This window comes from Schistocerca gregaria, chromosome 5 (genome assembly GCF_023897955.1).
Source record: "Schistocerca gregaria isolate iqSchGreg1 chromosome 5, iqSchGreg1.2, whole genome shotgun sequence".
NCBI classification, from domain to species: Eukaryota; Metazoa; Arthropoda; class Insecta; order Orthoptera; family Acrididae; genus Schistocerca; species Schistocerca gregaria.
Window position 1 is genome coordinate 168,190,691 of NC_064924.1, and position 22,574 is coordinate 168,213,264.

The window sequence follows — 22,574 nt, forward strand, 5'->3', positions numbered from 1 at the left end:
AAAAAATATCACCATGCCATGCCATGCAATGCACCTGTCATCGTTAGTTGCATAAACTTTCTCAGAAGCAATAATTTTAACTATAAATACTTGCACTTGAAGAGTTATTCATAACAAACAGTATATGTAACCATCTAAGTTTCTTGGACTGTTGATTTTTTCAAGAAGTCACGTTACTCATACCCCAAAACTAATGTTAAAGAAATCATCTGCAACTTGTCCAGCATGCCACATTTCTCATCAGTAAGTAGGTACATAATACTTCATGAAAGAATGCCTTTACTACTCGGTGATTATTATGTTTGTGCTGCAGTCCTAAATCTGTACTCACCTTGAGATGATAATCTTGACCTTATTTTCCTTTAGCACCTTTTATACATCCTTTGTGATACACTAACATGCAAACACATGGAAAACAAAAGAAAAATCAACAGTTAATAGCATAAATACCTGTAATCTAGAATACAATGGGAAAATTGTTACAATCCAAAGCTGCAAACCAGATAATAAAAATAATAGCACCAAAAAGCAAAACTGATCATCAATGCAAATAAATCTTAAAGGCACTGGCATACAGACTGCTTTTATAGTGCAGCTAAGAATTCAACACTAAAAATGCAATACTGAATTTAAAGGGACAATGATGCTCTATCTTTGTGGGAGAGGGGAAGAAGTATAAGAATTGTTGCAAAATGCTGCTCAGCAGACAAGAAATTGTGATTTTAGCAGTAACTTAAAAAAGAATCACTGTCAGACTTTGCCCTTTGTAAATTAACTAAATATCTGAATTATAAGATTAAATGCTCCTATTAGTACAATATCTACAAAAACACTTGGAAAATAAATCTTAATACATTGTATGGTTAAACCTTTTTTGTGTGTGTACATGTATGTATTCCCGTGGAGTGTGCACTTGTATGTGAACACTAAGTAAATAAAATAACTGAAAAAGCAGCATCATAATTATAGGTAGTATGTTTTCTATAACTGACCAAGATATTAATTGTGGTTCATTTCAAGTATACGTAGAGAAAAGGAAATATAAGTCATCCGTATTGCATAGGCAGAGCTATCATCAATGTTACTAGGTAGGTAACATAGCAGAACAAGAAAAAAAGGTTAAAATTTAATCTCCTGAGGTCATGGAGACCACTACAGGTGGAACACTATGTTATGTTTGACACAAATGGAGGAGAAAAACTGGACACGACTTTCGCAGATTTTCCTGATCTGAACAATCTAAAGCCTGAGCAATCACAGAAAGTACTAACAGTAATTTTTCTTCTTCTACATGATTACTTTGCTATTCACAATGAAGTGCCTGGCAGAGGATTCAATTAACCACCTTTATGCTGTCTCTCTGCCATTCCACTCTCGAACGGCACACGGGAAAAACGAGTGCTTAAATTTTTCCATGCGTGCCTTGATTTCTCTTATTTTATCGTTATGATCATTTCTCCCTATGTAGGTGGGTGCCAACAGAATGTTTTCGCAATTGGAGGAGAAAACTGGTGATTCAAATTTCATGAGAAGATCCCATCTTAAGATCTACCATGAAGGAATTTGTGAATGTGTAGAATGCTGTGTGTGTAGAAAAGCTATTATGGATGTAGAACTGAAATGCAGTTTAAATGTTGTTGTCATAAATGTGATATAATATTATGTTATGAGCTAACTTCTAAATTAAAAAATATATAAATAAATAAAATTAAAAAAACTGAAAATGTAGGAAGGAAAGAGAGGGATCTAGAGTTAGAGGTTGCTTGCTTGTATAGTTGGGTGTTACTACTGCTTATTTTAGTCTTTTAGGAATTAAACCTCGTTGGTTGCTTTCAAAGGTAAATCAAAAGTGCACTAGTACATCACCATAAGAATTTAGTACTTTTGTTTAAATACACAGAAGAGTTACTGCTTTTCAGTGACATAATGGTTTTTTTATCTCTCAGTTCATCTGGCAAACTGATGTCTGCCACGATGAAGCCTGCAACATCTGCTTAAGCAAATCTAATGGACATGTTTTCAATGGCCAATCCCCCCCCCCCCCCCCGCTTCCCCCTCCCCCTCTATCATTTTCAGTTACTGTTATTAATAATCTACTGGCTAGAAATTTGAATCGAAAATCATATTTCTCTGCTGCTATCATCAGAGTGCTGAATATCATGTGCCTAACTGCATTTCACCGTGATCCAGAGTAAAGGAAAACTGCATTCATAATGTTCCTATGAATATTTTAATGAAAAAATTAAATTTGTTAACCTCATAAATTTGCTGCGAATGGTGAGTGTTACCATTTATGCAGTTGTAAACAGCATTTTTCCTTGTTAGTTGGATCTGTTTCACAGGGACACTACTGCTGGCATCTTACCATAGAGTTCAAATGAAACTCGTATTACAAGGCGTAAATCCATCTGATCCATTACAACTTTAACTATTTATCAAATCCTCTTAGTCTTCAAGGCTATATAAACTACACTGCAGCATTGCCTCTTTTGTGGATACATAAACAACTCTGAAGTTAGATGGGTGGCAGTGTGTAAAGGAACAGAGCAGGTTTTTCACTAAGGAACCGAGAAAAGGCTCAAACTTTCTTGGTAGTTTCTGACGTATTACCCCTAACCCCGCATACACACAAAAACCTATCAGCATTACAACAATATAAGGAGAAAGACAGACTGATACCATACAGATGACACGTTTAGTTGCAAACAGACACAATGAAAAGACTGTTACACATTTTGCTTCCACTCCAAGCCTCCCTCCGAAAAAGGAAGCCACAAACACATTTATTCACACACGGAAGCATACTTCATGCACAGAACTTCCATCACAAGCAGCTCAGACTGGAATACAACTACCATATTGAACAGAAGCAGTAATCTGGAGGGTGTGGGGAAAGGAAAAATATAGCAGGGTACTTGGCGGGGGAAAAAGAGCATTGTCTGGTGGAGCATGAGGGGACTAGGAGGTGGAATGACGGGACTGCCACTAGGCACAGTGTCTGGAGGCTATGGGGTAGGGAGATGGGGCGAAGCAGGTGGAGTGAAAGGGGAGGAGTAGGGAAGGGGAAAGATGAGGTGGGTGCATTGTCAGATGGTGATGCATAAAGAGGGTGGGTGTCGTGAGTAGGGTGAAGGTGATAGGACAGAGGGGGTGGAAACTATTGGGCAAAGGCAGGGGGAGGGTTACCTTAGGATAAGGCCAGGTTAATTTCGGGAGTGGGTAACATGTTGTACAGATAACTCCCATCTGCCGAGTCCAGAAAAGCTGGTTGTGGAGGGGAAGATAAATATGGCACAGGTTGTGAAGCAGCCATTGAAATAAAATACGTAATTTTCAGCTGCATGTTGTGCCACAGGGTGGTCAACTCTGCTCTTTGTCACAATTTGGAGGAGGCAGTTCATCCTGTTGGACAACTAGTTGGTAGTCATACCAACATAAAAAGTTGTTTAATGATTTCAGCAAAGCTAAAAAATGACATGGCTGCTGTCACAGGTGGCCTGGCCTCTGATGGGATAGGATAACTGTATGACAGGACTGAAATAGGAAGTGTTGGAGTGGATTGGTCCAACCTACACTACAGCTTGACTGGTTGCATTGTAATTGATGCACACTTTCAGGGAGGAGGGGAGAGAAAAGTTGTGGGGAGGAGGGGAGAGAAGAGTTGTGGGGAGGAGGGGGGGGGAGATAGAACAGAGGAAGAGAGAGACTGTGGAGATGAGCGTATAACTGTAAAAAGGGGGGTGTAGGGTAGAGGACATGGGGACAACAGTGGATGCAAGATGGGGGGGTTAGCAGAGATTGAGATCAGGAGAGGAATGCTAGATTGACGGATGTGTTGTAAAGACAGTTGCTGCACATGTAGCACAGAGAAACAGATTAGGGGAGGAAGAAGGCAGGGAAGGGAGGGAGGGAGGAGGTTGGGATCAAGATGGCACAGGTTGTGGAGCAGCCAACGTAGTCAGGCAGGTTGTGTAAGGTTGAACAGATAGCTAGTCGAGAGTCATGCTCACAAAAACTGTCCAGAAGTTGCAACTGAAGTGAACTGGTCCGTGATATGATTGTTTTAATTTCATTAATAAATAGTACAGCGATAAGCAAAACAGCATTTCTCAAAGTAATATTCAGGGGCAAAGATGACATGTTGAATTGCAGTGTGTGTGTGTGTGTGTGTGTGTGTGTGTGTGTGTGTGTGTGTGTGTGTGTGTGTGAGAGAGAGAGAGAGAGAGAGAGAGAGAGAGAGAGAGAGAGAGAGAGAGAGAGAGAGAGAGAGGGGGGGGGGGGGTGAGAGAGAGATTAGATTAAGTTGAACACGGTGGCTCTATTATGGGAAAGTAATTCTCTCGTCAGGAAGAAATAGTTTTACATTGCAAATTAGTGGGGTATATTAGAAGAAACAATCAAAATTGCCATTGCCTGCTACATTTGCTAAACATCTTGATGGCCACTTTCTAGAGGTTTTGATTAACCTTCTCTGCCTTTATGTAGCATGTATGTTACACTCAACTTTCATTTTTTCCTAGCTCAGAGAATAAACTAAGCTTTCTGTGCCTGATTGTGGCGTATACTCTACATTACACTCTTTCTGTGCACTACTTCATTTGTATCTGCATAGCCATGACAATGCTGTGAACTGTCACTATTAACACAAAATATTAAAATATTACTATACCAGCAGATGGTGGTTCGACTACAAGCCCAGGGAGCTGAGCCCGGGAAGTGAGAACGAAATTCGATATCTGATTCAATCTACGAAGGAGCAGAGCGTTCAAACACAATCGAGAGACTCAAACACAATGAAGTGTGAATTGTGTTTTATTCATCTCATGACGTACATTTGCAATCCATTTGGTTTGCATACAGGAGACATGTCAAAATTTTATAATACAGTTACAATTATTTTTACATTAATAAATAATAGCACTACAGTAAATACTAACACTATAAGGATATTTCTTGGAATGTGTAACACACAGTATCCACCTCAAATTTCCAGTTTGTCCTGTATGAATTCATCCACAGAGTAATAACACTTCAGTGTCAGTACCTCATATAGCTTTCTTTTAAGTGAACCTAAATTCATCTGCATCAACTTGTTCTCTTAATTCCATTACAAATTTCCATGCCCATGTATTGAGGTCCCTGGGCATACAGTCGGAGGCAGTTGATAGGGAGCATAAAATTTTCTTTGTTTCTAGCATCATGCGAATGGACAAAATGGTTTTCCTCAAATAATTCATGTCTGGTGTACAAAAATATAATAATCTCTTATATGTATAAAGATGGCAGAGTTAATATTTTAAGTTTTCTACATAATGGTCGACATGGTTCTTTGAGTAACAGAATAAACTACGCATATGGAGAGCACAGCATGCTGGGAGGTGAAGACCAGGTCCAAAGCAGTTGGCACCCACGTAACAACTGCCGGTCCAGGCCTACTGCCACCAGCCAGCAAACATCTGAGTCAGTGCACCCACGACAGCATTCTGCACTATTCCTATGCAATAACAGTGCCACCTCATCTGCATCCATCTCAGTATCTCTTTGCAGTGATCCCAACCTCTTGTAAAGGCCGGCAGAAAATAGCCAGGTCTGTGCCACAACCTCCAGCACATAACTGGAGAGGGCACAAGATTTTCATACAGCATACTGACCACTGATGAAGACAATGCTGATGCAGCTGGTTCTGTTGTAGGGACAGAAGATTGCCAAGGCCAGGGTAATGGTGAATCTGCTGGCATAGGCCACTGCAAGCCCTTATCCAATGGCAAGTGGGGGAAGAAGGACGCTTGTTCAAATTCTGTGCGCCCAGTTTCAGTACTCATAAGAGCTGACTGACAGTACCCTATTCCACAGTTGAAGATAGGACAGCAGAAGCTGCACCGAGAATGTTAGCGTGTCAGCACACTATTGCAATTGGAAGCCTCCCACCTGAAAGACTAATCCCGCCACTCATTTGGTTCAGAAATGGCGGCATTGATGGTCCGACAGGACGTGGGCGCAACTAATTGGAATTACGGGTCAGCTCCTGACCAACATCCACCACAAACAAATGCTGGCCTTTATGGCCAACTATGGCACCTGGCAGCCATCTCTGCTGCCAGATGAAGGACCGGGGCCAAATTGCAGTCCTGCGAGAAATACATCGGGGGCTGTGATGGTCCAGAGCATGTGAGTTGGGGTGCAATGGACCCAGAGACCGCTCACGTGATGTTCACGCCAATGTTCTGCTGGACAGTACACATTAACTAGCATTGCACGTATTCCTCTACCTTTGAGTTAGGAGCTGAGTGAAACAGGGGAATAGTCAGATCCTGGATACCATCACAAATGCAAAAATCTTCAAGCTCTCATGGGGCCAATTGCCAATTGTTACCAGAGATGAGGATCTGGGAAGAGCCCATCATATAATAAATGACTGACAATGTGCAAATAATTGCAGTTGACTTCATGGAGGATGACGCATAGACCACCAACAACCAGTTTCTTCGCAAAAAAAAAAGGGCTCACAAACTTGACATGCACACAGTCGCAAGGGTGCTTGGTTACTGGCCAAGGAGAAAACTGATGCAGTGGCACAGAAAGGTTCTGTGCAAAGGCCATGCAAGGCCCACAGAAGACATTCGATATCTCAGCTGATTGGCAACCAAATGGGGCGTATTCCAGTGTGCCACATGCAGCTTTTCTCCACCATGGCCAGTATGAGAATCCCTAAACAAAGCTGAGCTGATTCCGCAGCAGCAAAAACATATGCCACACTGAATATGCTCCCAAAGGAGCACACTCAGCCCATCCCGTATGGAATACTAGAACAATTTTCTGGAAAAATCAGGTTGACGGCCACAGAGGCCACAACATTTTGCCCTGTCAAAGGAAAACCCAGTGCTGTCTATGCCAAGGTAACACACAATGTGAAAACTAGTGCCTCCTGTCATGCAAACTCCAGATTGGATCCTGTGGGCAACCACAATTGCATGTCTGCATTACAGAATGCTGGGCAGTGAACCAGTACCAAATGTCATCGCAATAATTAATGATGAAGAGGGCCCACTTCTGCAACTGGTGGGCATATGGATGCAGTATCTTAGAGCAATGGACCATACAAGGAAATCAGAGGCTTGTGTTTGGTAATGAGCAGAAACTTTGCTCCATACAAAATAACATGATAATTTTTAATGTTGCGCCTCCTTTTCTATCTGCAAGCAGTTATTTTGTGCTGCAGAAAGTGTTTTTGAAGTGCACGTGATGGGCTACTCGGTGTCAGCTGAGTTCAAATGCAACAGAACCTCATCAATGCCAAACTGGGATGCATTGGCAGCCAGGATTAACACTAGCTGGCATCTTGGAATCCAAACTGGGAATGGAGAACAAACACTACTTGAGAGACTGAAAAGACCATTGAACGTCCACAGCTTACATGAATTTCACACCCTCTTGGTCTTTTTGGTGTAGCCAGAAGATGGCAGATGTGCATGGGTTGAGGAAAGACATTTGCATAATAAGAAATCTTGCCCAAAATAGACTGGAGCTCCTTTAGGTTCCTGGACACTGGCAGTTTGGCAATGGTTTTGATGTGCTTGTCCAGAGTTTTAATCTCACAAAGACTCATATTTCAAACAAGCAAAAATGACGTGGCAGGAGTAAGCACCAGATGCTAATATTAATGGTCACACATTGAATGAAACATTGAGACTGAAATACATTGGTGTGTGACTGGACAAAAAATGAAAATGGAGTTAACACACGGTAAACTAGTCAAGAAGCTCAGTTCGGATCAACTGAAGCCTTCAGTAGTGTTCTGCCAACTCACAACCAAACTGTCATCTATGACCCTAACCTGGGCCTAAGCTACACTACAGATCCGTATGCCACAACAACTAAGATTAATATTCACATTCACTGGCTAAAAAGAAAGATGCAAAAGTAACAATGTCACTGTTCTGTACTATTCCTGTTGACATATATGTGGCCTCATATGCCACATCATCATTATGGTACAGAGATGAAGTCAACATCTGGATGATGTCGCAATTCAGCATATTTTGCCTGTAGGGGCATCTCACTGTGTTGACCTATCATTGAACCTTCTGTTGTCTTATGGGATTTTCTTTTGGAGCAATGCTCCTAAAGTAAATAAAGTACTTATTCAGCGAAATCAAGCAGTACTGATAGTATTCTGGTGCAGCAAAGGTATTCAACAAGCATTCATCTAACATAAAGCAAGAAATTGGAAATCACAACCAGTTCACAACAAAACTATAAAACACACCATCAGCCATACTTTCTACAAATTAATAAAATGTCTACATTACAGGATTAATAAACTCTATACAGTACATTGCAAGGAATAGCAGTAGTTGTAGTCAGGTATTAAGAAGTGTAAGACCAGGTATTAAATCAATGGAAATTAGGCTTAAAAAGTCTGCTGTATTGAAAAACATTTTGAATATTGTTTATGTGAACTAACAGATAGTAAAATTATAATTTGATGTTTATATAGGTCCCCTTCTATCAATTTTGAATTATCCTCTGAAAATTTGTAAAATCTTCTGAGCTATCTAATCCGTCAGTCAAATGTGCTTAGTAATTTCAATATTAATTTAAAGGGCAACTGTGAAACAAGGGCAAAAATTTGTTAATCTACTAAAACCACACAATATGGACATGTGTGTAGAAGATACCACCAGATACAGCAGCAAAAGTGGAAGTGTTATAGACCAAATATTCATTGACAAATCAAACTGTGGCTTTAAAACTGAGGTATTGGATACAAGTTTTTCTTATCATCAAGCAGTTCAATTGATTTTAGATAAATCTCATGAGAAAAGTGACAACAGGAGATATACTGAGAGAAGATTAATTAATGATGACAGCATTAGGGTCTTTAATCTAATATTAAAAAATGTAAACTGGGACTTGGAGAGCAATAGTTCTGTAGATATAAAATTCAACAAGTTCTTGTCAAATTATAAATACTGCTACGATATTTCATTCCCTCTGAAGAGAATTAAAATAAACAAAAGATCAAATTCATGGAAATCAAAGAGTCATCAGAAAGTCTTAGAATGCTATATAAGTGTGCAAAGCAAAATACTACCCTGAAACCATATGCCAAATGTTATAGGATAAAGCACAGGGAAGCTATAATTGCTGCAAAAAGGAAGCACAATGATTCATATATCAGAAAGGGTAACAACAAATTGAAATCTGCGTGGAAAGTTTATTAATAATCATACAGGCAAACATGAAAGTGCAAATAGAGTAATAAAATCACTATAAAACACAAAAATGAAACTGTTGATGATCCACTTCTAATAGCTAATACATTTAATGATCATTATATTAATGTAGCACAAAACCTGATCACCACTAAACATAATCTACAGACAAAGGTAACAACTCCAATAAATGAAAGCACAATGTATCTATATCCCGTAAAACCCAAAGAAGTACAATCGGTTGTCAGCAAACTAAAGAGTAAAATGACCTGTGGATTTGATGGTATCCCTGACAAAATTATTAAATATAGTACCAATAATGTTGTCTCTCAACTTGTGGACATAATCAGTGACTCCTTTGAAACTGGTGTGTTTCCAAGTAAACTTAAGCAATCAACAGTAATATCAGTTTATAGAAGTGGCGAAAAGTTTGACATTAAAAATTTTGGAGCTCTATCATTATTATCTGTATTTTTGAAAAAAAAATTGAAAGAATAATGTATGATAGATTGCTAGACTTTCTAAACAAAAATAAAATTCTTGTAAATGCACAGAATTGTTTCAGAAAAGGCAAATCTGTACAAACAGCTCTCTTCAGTTTCCTAAAACTTGTTTACAAAGGTATTGAGGATGAGGAACTGACCTGTTGGTTGTTTTTGGCCCTTTCCAAAGCATTCGATCTTATAATCTACTGCTCTTAAAACTGTATAATTATGATGTCCGTGATATTTCCTACGAGTGGTTCAAGTCATATTTAACAGAAAGGGTGGAAATTTGTACCATTCTGAATCTAAAAAAGTTAATTATGGAGTGCTCCAGGGCTCAGTATTCGGACTATTGTTATTCTTGATATTTATTAATGACCCACCTCGTCAGTTTTCAACAGCTGATACCATATTATTTGCTGATGATACCAGCTTCATTATAAAACGAAAGAATGATTATGAGATGCAGCAAATAATCGACAAAACTGCAGAAGTGGCAGAAAAATGGTTTAAAGATACATGTCTACTTGCCAATGGCAAGAAAACAGCATGAATGAATTTCAACCATACAAGCAACAAAAATAGAGCCAATGTAAAATTCACATTGTCGAATAGACAAATTCAGCAAAAGAATCACATAAAATTTTTAGGATTATGGGTGGATGAGCATCCAAGATGGGAAAAACAAGTAGAAATGCTTAACTAAAAATTAAGCAAGTACCGTTACATATTAAATGAGTGCATCAAGAATGCTGCAGTACCGAAACAGTGTTATTACGCTTACATGCATAGTCTACTGAAGTATGGAATAGTGATCTGGTGAAATACCTCTTTTGCAATGTAGTCTTTTAAGCTCCAAAAGAAAGCTTTAAGATTAATAAGTGATGTTGCTAACAGAGCTCCAAGTAGATGTATTTTAAGGAATTAAAAAACATGACTTTGCCATCTACCTTGATATTTGAAAGCACATGCTTCACTAAAAACCATCAAGTATCACTTTTGAATAGTGAGATCCACCATTATCAAACACGGAAGAGGGATGACTATCATAGGGATGTACACAGAAAATCAATATATCAAGACAGTGCTGTTTACAAACCAAAAATTCTGTGCAGTGCATTGTCATATATAGCACAGAAAAATATCGAGCAGTAATACATTCAAAAAAGAACTAAAATAAATCTACTAATAACAGCTTCTACAGCATTAAATACCTGGAATTTTGCTTAACTCTGTCGATCTACTTCATAGCTCTCCAAACAAAATTCATAATTATCAACCATACCTAGATAAAACCAAACTTCTTTCAGCCATGTATGTATGTAATTGTGCACCTAGCTTTTGTGCTGTATGTTAACTAAAGTACTAGTATTTTATAGTTTTAGTAAAATCAACTGAGGGGCTTCACAACCTTTTCTTCAAGACGTTGATACCAATGATAATATTTTGTACATGATGTAAATATGTAATATTTTATACTGTTCTGTACGTTGGCAAGTCCAATATCATTAATATGATAATACGGGCACTAAATAAATAAATAAAAAGGTAGTAATATATTGGATACAGTGCTCTGTATTAATACAGATAGGTACTGATTTCCTTTGAAAGATGCCAATGCATTCATGTAAATACCAAGAAACAAACAGGATCTAAACAGCATCTATCTATTAGAAGTGAGGATACAGCAGCTACTTCTTCTGCATTTAAATTTAGCTAGCATAGGTGTGGACAGCACAAAGCAGTACAGTGATAATTTATTTTTACTTCAGACACTGATTAAGTTTCAGTAATATACTCAGCTTTTTCATGTGTACCTTGATTTATTTCACATCTCTGAGTGGTTCACTATTTGATGCTGTCTACAGAATGTGACGAATGCATGAATGAATTGTTGTATCCAACTGGCCTCTTTAAGTTTCTGTTACACTATCAAATATCTTCGGCCAATCTTTTGCTAAAAGCTAGGAGGATACTCCAGCTTTTACAATATATGATAAAAATACACAACAAAACCTTTTCTAATAGGTCTTTTACACAATATATCTCATCAAGTGATTTTACAGTATAATGATTTTATTAAGGCAATCACTTTGCCTTTCTTTCTGCCAGTGTACACTGCTCTTAACATATTCACAGATGTGTTTTATTTTCAATGTTTTCTGTTTAGTTTGAAATTACCTAGAAATACCATAAATATTTGCAATGATAGACATGTGACTATGTAAATCACTATTGTTCCATGTAGAAACAGTTGGATAATGAAATAGAATGGAAGAATAATTAATGCAACACTCAAAGTTCAAGTAAAACACATTTTTGGAGACACTGACTAAACATTTTTCCAACACTGAAAATTCATTCAGTTACAGCATGTGAATGTATAGGACTTCACTGTTCACTTTATACAGTCCACCACCACAAATCAGCATTTTCAAATCGTTTAATTTTTGTACAAAAATTTAGAAAATAGTTTTTCATCTTATTACAATACAATCTTATGAATCAGCGTGCGGAAAATTTACGCTACATTCATGATGCTTGAATAACCATCAAAAAGTTCACCAGACAAAATAACGTCGAAACGTGGTGAACCTACAACTCAGATGGATGAATACTGCAGAAAAACCATTTTTAAATGGTTTGTCAACAACACAAAAATAAAGTTCAAGGTATTTAACAGCTAATACGTAATTTTGTTATACTTTCTCAATGAAAGGTGACGATATATATTGTTCGCAACACACACTGTATTTAATATATTAACAAATTGCATCTATACATTCAAATATACAGAAACATTGCAGAAAATAAAGCAATGAAGATGATCTATCATTAAGTGACGTGATAAATTGTTCGCAAGGTACAGAATTTCGCAGACCGTTGTAAAAGCTTTAAATTTATAGAACGAAAATGTTTGTGTGTTGTAACGGGCATAACTAAATAAATTACCAGATACTAAATTCTAATTGCTACAGAGACTTAATTTTGTGCGGTTTCTAGCCAATGTCGCAAAAATAATAAAAATAACAGCGCCCAGCAAAACATTTAAACAAATTTATTAAGGAGACTTACTACTGGAAAAACAGTGCTAACGCTACAGCATCTGGGTCTCTCAATATCGATTTAACTTTCTCGTAATGACGGAATTTCTCTTGAATATTTTTAAAATTATGGTAATATCTATGTTCTTCACTAAACTGTTTGAGGATTTTGCTCCACCACTCATCCACAGCAGATTTTGGCATGGAAGACGTCGCGCATTTCCAAATTAATTCAATTTCTGATGACATCTGTAACAGCTACCACCGGCGATCGATTAGCCTGAACATTTAAAGAAAGCGCATGTATGCTATATTTTGACACGCAGGTTAGCCAACATAGAACTATAGTACAGCTCTAATAGCCTTCTACAATTTTTCCCCTCCGTTTCTGAGTAGCTAAGAAATCGGTCAAGAAACACATGACGAATTTACAAAGCATGAAATGTCTAACAAGCGAATTCACGCTTTAAACACGAAGCTATGCGTAATAAACAAAATATATGTTCTCGTTTTTACTGAATCAATTTTCCTGTTAAGTAATTCTGTAGTAGTTGTAGTTGTATTCATTTTCGACCTCTCTTAGAGGGATATTGTCGGGTAAGATAAGGTAATTTGGCAGTATTTCCAATAACATGTAATTTTTTTAGTGCAAAATAACTTTTTTATAAATAATTTTATGAAGAAAGTTTTTCTTATTGGCACTGTTCATAATTATAAATAAAATTGGAGCATACAAAGGAACTTAATTTTACGGTAGATAAGACATGAGATTCTGTTGTAGTGCCATGGTAACTACGCAACACAAACTTTCATTCTCTCAGTCTGATAATGAGTTCAACAAAAACCTGAGCTGGTAAAATTAGAGTTAAAAAGTATGTAACTATGAATATCATGAGCAAAAAATTGATGTATCTCCTGTACAATGCAATCACATGATCTGTAAAATGTATATTAGGAGACGAATACAAAGACAATGCAGTTAGATTAGATTTACTTCATTCCAATTGATCTGTAGTGAGGAGGTCCTCCAGGATGTAGAACATGTCATAAAAACAACAATACATGACAAATATTTACAACTAAAACAAATAAGCTAATGTAGCATTCCACAGGTCCCAAATGAAACTATATGAAAGAGCCATTTTACAAATACTAATGCACTGAATTTAAAATAAAAAAGTTTTATTTATTATATATCTGTCTGTCACGGCACTGTTACATCAAGAGCACCGCACGTCAAGTCAATTCAAGTCACTTGATTTCAACTTTTATGTCTGTCCCCAACTGTTGTTTTCGCGGGGACAGCGATATAAGAAAAATGATTTTCAACTTCTTTGACTCGTCTAGTCCACATACACAACTAAGTACCTTATTTACATTGATGCTGCAGTCGACATTTGTATGAAAATTAAATATATTGGACTCAAATGATTTGCAACTTGGTGGAATAGTTCGTGTATCAGAGCAGGAAATCAGAAGTGCAAAACAACACAAAACTGTGTGGATCCGAAAAAATGTCATTACATAGTACAGAAGGAGAATTTCTCACACTATGTAAGGAGCTTGAGGATGAGGAATCTGCGTTTTGTAAGTATTTTAGAAAGTCGAAACACCAGTTTTTCTATTTGTTACATAAAATTTCACCCAGAATTACTAAAAGGAACACAGTGTTACGAGCTTTCTTCACATTCTATAATTTTTTTTGTTTAATATCATGTTTAGCTGTCAGCCCAGCACAAAATTATTGTACTCAGTTTAGCTAGTGAAACCATAAAAATATTGAGCACCGATGCTTGCAAAACCGTGAGCTACTTAACAATAAATAAGCCTGCCACAAATACATAGTTAAACAAACAACTCTATCACATTACTTGATCTATACTTAACAAAAAGGGGTATTGCCAATGTTGCAGTATCTGCATGTTTCAGTCCATTTCTTTAAGAAACATTTCAAATGTCAGACAACATGCAAAGACATTCTACTTACTAATCAAACTCATTCTATCCACAATACTTTTTCACTTCAAGTTGCAGCAATATATTAATTACGATAATAGTATGTATAAAATCAACTTTATAAATGTACCAGATGGCAAGTAAGCTCATTGCTTCAATTAATCTTTCGTCATTTCTTAGTTAAAACTTTAGGGCTGAGAGGCGATGGTCGATCTGTAAAATTTCTTCTTACTGACGTTTTGTTGGCAACTGTGGGCAACTTCCAAGATGACTCAACGACAGGCTGCCAGGCCGTGGAGGTCCCATTTTTATAGAGCGCATAGAGGACACCACCATACATCACGTGGGGCCAGCTGTCAGTTTTGATGTGACATCACTGTTTACTATAGTTCTTGTTGACGAAGCTCTTTCATACAGAGTTGATACGTTTTCCACTGATGTAGTACCTCTGTTTCGACATTGCCTGTCCATGACTTATTTTCAGTGTGATAATGAGTTTTATGAACAAACCGAAGGAGTGCGCAGGGACAGCCCTATGAGTCCAGCTGTTGCTAATCTATTCATGGAGTTTTTTGAACAGCAGGCGCTGCAGCCTGCCAGTAAAATGCCTTGGATGACACTTTTGTGCTATGGAATCATGATGGGGAAGAATTGTATGGTTTCTTGATGCACTTAAAAAGTATTACTCCAAAGATACAATTTACTATGGAGAAAGAGAGTAATGGACAACTAAATTTTCTAGATTTATCAGTAATTAAACGGGCAGATGGGAGTCTAGGGCATCAAGTGTATAGAAAAGATACACACGACTATTACCTCCATAAGGATTCGAACCATCATTCTAGCAGAAGAGAGACGTCATTAAAACATTGGTGGACAGAGGTAATAAGATCTGTGAGCCAGATTATTAGCAAGATGAATTAAATCATTTGCGACAAGCTTTTAATACAAATGGATACGCTGACAACGAGACAGATCGAGCACTCCTCATCAGACGAAAAGTGTCTGAGAACATTCAGCAACAACAACTGTCAGCTGGAAAAGTTTTTCTTCCATTTATTTACAATATTACGGACCATTCTGGGTCAGTTCTGGCCAAGTTTCAGTTTGAAACGATCTTTAGACCCACCAAGAAGGTGAGTGTTTAAGATCGGCGAAAGACGCTTGACACCTCTTAGCAAATCCTTGTGTGTACAAAATTCCGTGTAGCTGTGGGAAGGTATATATTGGAACAACAGAAAGAAGTGTCAATACCTGCTTAACCGTACACAAAAGGAAGTGCCGACTGGGACATACCGACAAATCTGCTGTAGCGGAACATGTTTTTAAAGGCGGTGATCATGAAATAAAATTTAGTGAGACGAGCGTGCCAGACCACCGCATTATTTTGCACGTACATATAAAGAAACAATAGAGACTCAGACACCATAATAGTTTTTCTAGAAAAGAGAAAGGCTTGAACTTAGATAAGATATGGTGGTAGACTTTGCACAAAGATGTGACAATCGATTACCTTCAATCGAGAATAATGGTGTTAGTCAGAGAGAGACTTACAGTCGGCCCTACGTGACATATGGCGGTGCTCTCTATGTGCTCTATATAAACGGGACTTCCACGGACTGGCAGCCAATAGGGACCTCCCCTCGTCTAACGAAGTAAAGTATCTACGCCAAAAGATAGATTCCAAACTGCTGTGGAACTCCCACATTACTGATGCGTACAATAGAGCTTTGGGCAGCATTTACAACCTATACCCACTGCTAAAAGACAATTACCTGACCACTAGGACTAAACTAAAGATATGGAAGTCCCCACACTCATTCAACAGAAAACCCAGTCATTCTACACATGTTCTGAAAATACTCCACATCATCTCATATCTTCACTCAGTGCAGAACCATTTCACATCAACTACAGACATCCGAAAAACACGATAACTAAACACTTCAGAGTGTAGCACACTCAAAACACAACACTTCAGCCAGCCGGAGTGGCTGAGCGGTTCTAGGCGCTTCAGTCTGGAATCGTGCGACCGCTACGCTCGCATGTTCGAACTCTGCCTCAGGCATGGATGTGTGTGATGTCCTTAGGTTAGTTAGGTTTAAGTAGTTCTAAGTTCTAAGGGGCTGATGACATCAGATGCTAAGTCCCATAGTGCTCACAGCCATTTGAACCACATTGAACAACGCATGTACAAACACAAATAACTCAAACAAATAAACCGTCATTTCAAAACGCCCTAGATCATGACAGAAGGCAAACTGGCAAAGTCCACTGACCCTTCAGATGCTACTGAGCAAGAAATGTCCGACTTGATATGACGCCGCCGCCGGCAGCCAGTCCTTGACTCACCTTGGAAGATGTTGCCTGCAGTAGACAACAAAATGTCAGATCGAACATGGCCTCCCAGCTAAGAAGTTTTAACTAATGAAGACGCCACCTGTGAAAACCTACACGTTATAATTTCATCATTTATTATAAGATTATAAATTTTAACGAAAAATAACGAGACGAAACAATTTGTGACGAATAACAAAAGTAATGAATAACAAACAACTATATCAATCATGAAAACCATGATGAAACGAAATATGGAAATGTGCGCATAACCATCTATCGTGAGTAAATGAGCTTGGGGGTCACATGCTCAACAACAGACAGATGATGTCAGTCATCAAAACTTTCTTTCCAAGCAACCCTGATGGTGACTTGGCGTGACGTGACGTGATGTGACGTTATGGGGTGGACAGTGTGGATGTCACCATTTGTAATGCATTGCAGAATGCTTTGATGGGATGTGACGTGACATGACATGATGGCCATTATGAATTGGCCTTTAATAACTACTTTTTTAAATTTATTAGCAACTGTTTCGTTTCGTTATTTCTTTCATTGAAATTTTTAATTTTACAACGAGAGACGAAACATTAACTGAAGCAGTGAGGCAGCTGTCTGTTTTGTATGACACAAGTGTACTAAATGCTACATTTATGAAGTAGTTTTTTTACACGCTGTTTAATATTTTGTGATGATATGGACTGCAATATGGCTACAACTTGAAGTGAAAAAAGTATAATGGGTAGAATCAAATTGATTAGTAAGTGGAATTTATTTGTATGCTGTCAGACATTTGTAAATGCTGCAAAAACATATGGACAGAAACCTGCAGACTCTGTAACAGTGCGAAATTTTTTTTGAAGTGTATATCATGTAATTAAGTAATATATTAGTATTGTCTATTTAAATTTGTTTCTGTGGCAGGTTTATTTATTGTTAAGCAGCTCTATGGCCTGTGTGTGTGAAAAGTTTTGCAAGCATCAGTGCTCAGTATTTATGTGGTTTCACTAGCTAACCCCAAAAAAATAAGGCACTTTAACTATTAAAAGCAAAATACAAGATGCAAAGGAAACCTATAAACCTTAAAGGCAAAAGTATTGAGGGAGATATGACTATTGCACAGAAATGTGCATTGAATTCGTTTTTTATTACCTGAATAGTATAAAATCGCGTAGTCTCTTTCTGTCTCCGAGCAGTGTGTCAGCAGTGCGCAAGTAACACCATTACTGCATTTATTAGGCAATCTTGTATTTTAATAACTATTTAAATTTTGTGTCTAATTGTTTGTGCTCTCTGTAGATTAGTTCAGACGTTCTTTGCAAAATGGTTCAAATGGCTCTGAGCACTATGGGACTTAACATCTATGGTCATCAGTCCTCTAGAACTTAGAACTACTTAAACCTAACTAACCTAAGAACATCACACAACACCCAGTCATCATGAGGCAGAGAAAATCCCTGACCCCGCCAGGGATCGAACCCGGGAACCCGGGAACCCGGGAACACGTGCGCAGGAAGCAATAATGCTACCGCACGACCATGAGCTGCAGACCGTTCTTTGCACAACAGTATTTAGCATGGATAGGGACTGCGACTGCTGTGTTTGGATACAGGCTGAGTTGGCATCTCTTCGCTCCCAGCTTCAGGCAGTGTTGGCTTTGGTCACACAGCTTGAGGCTGTTGCCAATGGGCACCACTGTGGGGGTCCGGATGGGGGTTTGTCGGGAATGGCCAGCTCGTCCCACGCATCCCCCGATTGGACTACGGCTGTGGCTGCCTGGGATACTGCTCACATTGAGGTTGACCCCTCACCCATGGTAGAGTGGGAAGTCGTCTCGACGTGTGGCAGGGGGCGAAAGACATTCCGGAGGGCGGAACGGAAGGCCTCGCCAGTTTGTCTGACGAACCGGTCTCAGGCTCTCTCTCCAGCTGATACTCATCTTCGGCCAGATGTGGCTGCTTGTCCTGTTCCAGAGGATGCCCCTCAGTCTGCAAGATCTGGACGGTCGCAGAGGGTGGGCTTACTGGTAGTTATGAGCTCCAATGTCAGGCGCGTAATGGGGCCCCTTAGGGATATGGCAGCAAGAGGGGGGAAGAAAATCAATGTGCACTGCGTGTGCATACCAGGGAGAGTCATTCCAGATGTGGAAAGGGTCCTTCCAGGTGCCATGAAGGATACAGGGTGCACCCATCTGCAGGTGGTCACTCATGTCGGCACCAATGATGTTTGTCGCTATGGATCGGAGGAAATCCTCTCTGGCTTCCGGCGGCTATCTGATTTGGTGAAGACTGCCAGTCTCGCTAGCGGGATGAAAGCAGAGCTCACCATCTGCAGCATCGTCGACAGGACTGACTGCGGACCTTTGGTATAGAGCCTAGTGGAGGGTCTGACTCAGAGGCTGAGACGGTTCTGCGACCGTGTGGGCTGCAGTTTCCTCCAATTGCGCCATAGGGTGGTGGGGTTTTGGGTTCCGCTGGATAGGTCAGGAGTTCACTACACGCAGCAGGCAGCTACACGGGTAGCAGGGGTTATGTGGCGTGGACTGGGCGGTTTTTTATGTTAGATGGCCTCGGGCAAGTACAGAAAGGGCAACAGCCTCAGAGGGTGCGGGGCAAAGTCAAGACTTGTGGGGACCAAGCAGCAATCGGTACTGTAATTGTAAACTGTCGAAGCTGCGATGGTAAAGCACCGGAACTTCAAGCGCTGATAGAAAGCACCGAAGCTGAAATCGTTATAGGTACGGAAAGCTGTCTGAAGCCAGAGATAATCATCATCATCATCATCATCATCATTTAAGACTGATTATGCCTTTCAGCGTTCGGTCTGGAGCATAGCCCTCTTATAAAATTCCTCCACAATCCCCTATTCAGTGCTAACATTGATGCCTCTTCAGATGTTAAACCAATTACTTCAAAATCATTCTTAACCGAGTCCAAGTACCTTCTCCTTGGTGTTGCCCCATCTCCTCCTACCCTCTACTGCTGAACCTATGAATCTCTTGGGTAACCTTGCTTCTCCCATGCGTGTAACATGACCCCACCATCTAAGCCTGTTCATCCTGACTGCTACGTCTATAGAGTTCATTCCCAGTTTTTCTTTGATTTCCTCATTGTGGACACCCTCCTGCCATTGTTCCCATCTACTAGTACCTGCAATCATCTTAGCTACTTTCATATCCGTAACCTCAACCTTGTTGATAAGGTAACATGAATCCGCCCAGCTTTTGCTCCCATACAACAAAGTTGGTCGAAAGATTGAACGGTGCACAGATAACTTAGTCTTGGTACTGACTTCCTTCTTGCAGAAGAGAGTAGATCGTAGCTGAGCACTCACTGCATTAGCTTTGCTACACCTCGCTTCCAGTTCTTTCACTATGTTGCCATTCTGTGAGAATATGCATCCTAAGTACTTGAAACCGTCCACCTGTTCTAACATTGTTCCTCCTATTTGGCACTCAATCCGTTTATATTTCTTTCCCACTGACATTACTTTCGTTTTGGAGATGCTAATCTTCATACCATAATCCTTACATTTCTGAGCTAGCACTTAAATATTACTTTGCAAACTTTCAGTCGAATCTGCCATCACAACTAAGTCGTCCACATACGCAAGACTGCTTATTTTGTGTTCACATAACTTGATCTCACCCAGCCAGTCTATTGTTTTCAACATATGATCCATAAATAATATGAACAACAATGGAGACAGGTTGCAGCCTTGTCTTACCCCTGAAACTACTCTGAACCATGAACTCAATTTACCGTCAACTCTAACTACTGCCTGACTATCCACGTAAACACTTTTAATTGCTTGCAAAAGTTTGCCTCCTATCCCATAATCTCTCAGAACAGACAGTAACTTCCTCCTAGGAACCCGGTCATATGCCTTTTCTAGATCTATAAAGCATAGATACAATTCCCTGTTCCAGTCATAACACTTCGCCATTATTTGCCATAAGCTAAAGATCTGGTCCTGACAACCTCTAAGAGGCCTAAACCCACACTGATTTTCATCCAGTTGGTCCTCAACTAATACTCGCACTTTCCTTTCAACAATACCTGAGACGATTTTACCCACAACGCTGATTAAAGAGATACCTCTGTAGTTGTTACAATCTTTTCTGTTTCCATGTTTAAAGACTGGTGTGATTACTGCTTTTGTCCAGTCTGATGGAACCTGTCCCGACTCCCAGGCCATTTTAATTATCCTGTGTAGCCATTTAAGACCTGACATTCCACTGTATTTGATGAGTTCCGACTTAATTTCATCCACCCCACCTGCTTTATTGCACTGCAATCTATTGATCATTTTCTCCACTTCCTCAAATGTGGTCCTATTTCCATCATCATTCCTATCCCGTTCTACCTCGAAATCTGAAACATTGCTGATCGTATGTTCACCTACATTGAGCAGCTCTTCAAAATATTCCCTCCATCTGCCCAAGGCATCCACAGGATTCAGCAGCAGTTTTCCTGACCTGTCCAAAATACTTGTCATTTCCTTCTTACCTCCCTTTCGAAGACTGCTAATTACACTCCAGAATGGTTTTCCAGCAGCTTGACCCATAGTCTCCAACCGGTTTCCAAAGTCTTCCCAAGTTTTCTTCTTGGATGCTGCAATTATCTGTTTGGCTTTGTTTCTTTCTTCAACATAACTTTCTCTGTCTACCTGAGTTCTAGTATGTAGCCATTTTTGATACGCCTTCTTTTTCCTTTTACAGGCTGCCTTGACTGTGTCATTCCACCAAGCTGTTTGCTTCATCCTACTTTTACACACTACTGTTCCAAGACATTCTTTAGCCATTTCTAGTACTGTGTCCCTGTACCTTGTCCATTCCTTTTCCAATGACTGTAATTGACTACATTCAACTAACTGGTACCTTTCTGAGATCGCTGTTATGTACTTGTGCCTGATTTCCTTATCCTGAAGTTTTGTCCACTCTTATCCTCCTACATATAGACCTGACCTCCTGCACTTTCGGCGTCACAATCCCAATTTCACTGCAGATTAAATAATGATCAGTATCATCAAAGGATCCCCTGAATACACATGTGTCCCTCACAGCCTTCCTGAATTCCTGATCTGTTATTATATAGTCAATGACAGATCTTGTTCCCCTGCCTTCCCAAGTATACTGGTGAATGTTCTTATGTTTAAAAAAGGAGTTTGTGATTACTAAGCCCATACTGACACAGAAATCCAAGAGTTGTTTTCCGTTCCTGTTGGCCTCCATATCCTCTACAAATTTACCCATAACCTTTTCATACCCTTCTGTTCGATTTCCAATCCTGGCATTAAAATCACCCATGTGCAGAACACTGTCCTTGTCCTTTACTCTAACAACTACATCACTGGGTGCCTCACAAAAACTATCCATCTTATCTTGATCTGTCCCTTCACAATGCGAATATACTGACACAATCCTAATTTTCTTGCTAGACACTGTCAAATCTATCCACATCAGTCGTTCGTTTACATACCTTACTGCAACTACGCTGGGTTCCATTTCTTTCCTGATGTAAAGCCCTACACCCCAT

The 22,574-nt window shown here is 39.3% G+C and overlaps 1 protein-coding gene across 2 annotated transcripts in view; it reads right to left on the minus strand.

Annotated features, from left to right (window-relative positions):
• Positions 1–13,056, minus strand: part of LOC126273371 (uncharacterized) — a 30,568-nt gene extending 17,512 nt beyond the window's left edge. Inside the window, exon 1 of one of the 2 annotated variants that reach the window (XM_049976922.1) lies at positions 12,902–13,056. In XM_049976922.1, the coding sequence (XP_049832879.1) occupies positions 12,902–12,993 (92 nt within the window). In that variant the 5' untranslated portion in view covers positions 12,994–13,056. Of the gene's footprint in view, positions 1–12,775 lie in introns of both variants that reach the window. The other variant, XM_049976921.1, reaches the window with a different exon arrangement.
• Positions 13,057–22,574: the final 9,518 nt, after the last annotated feature.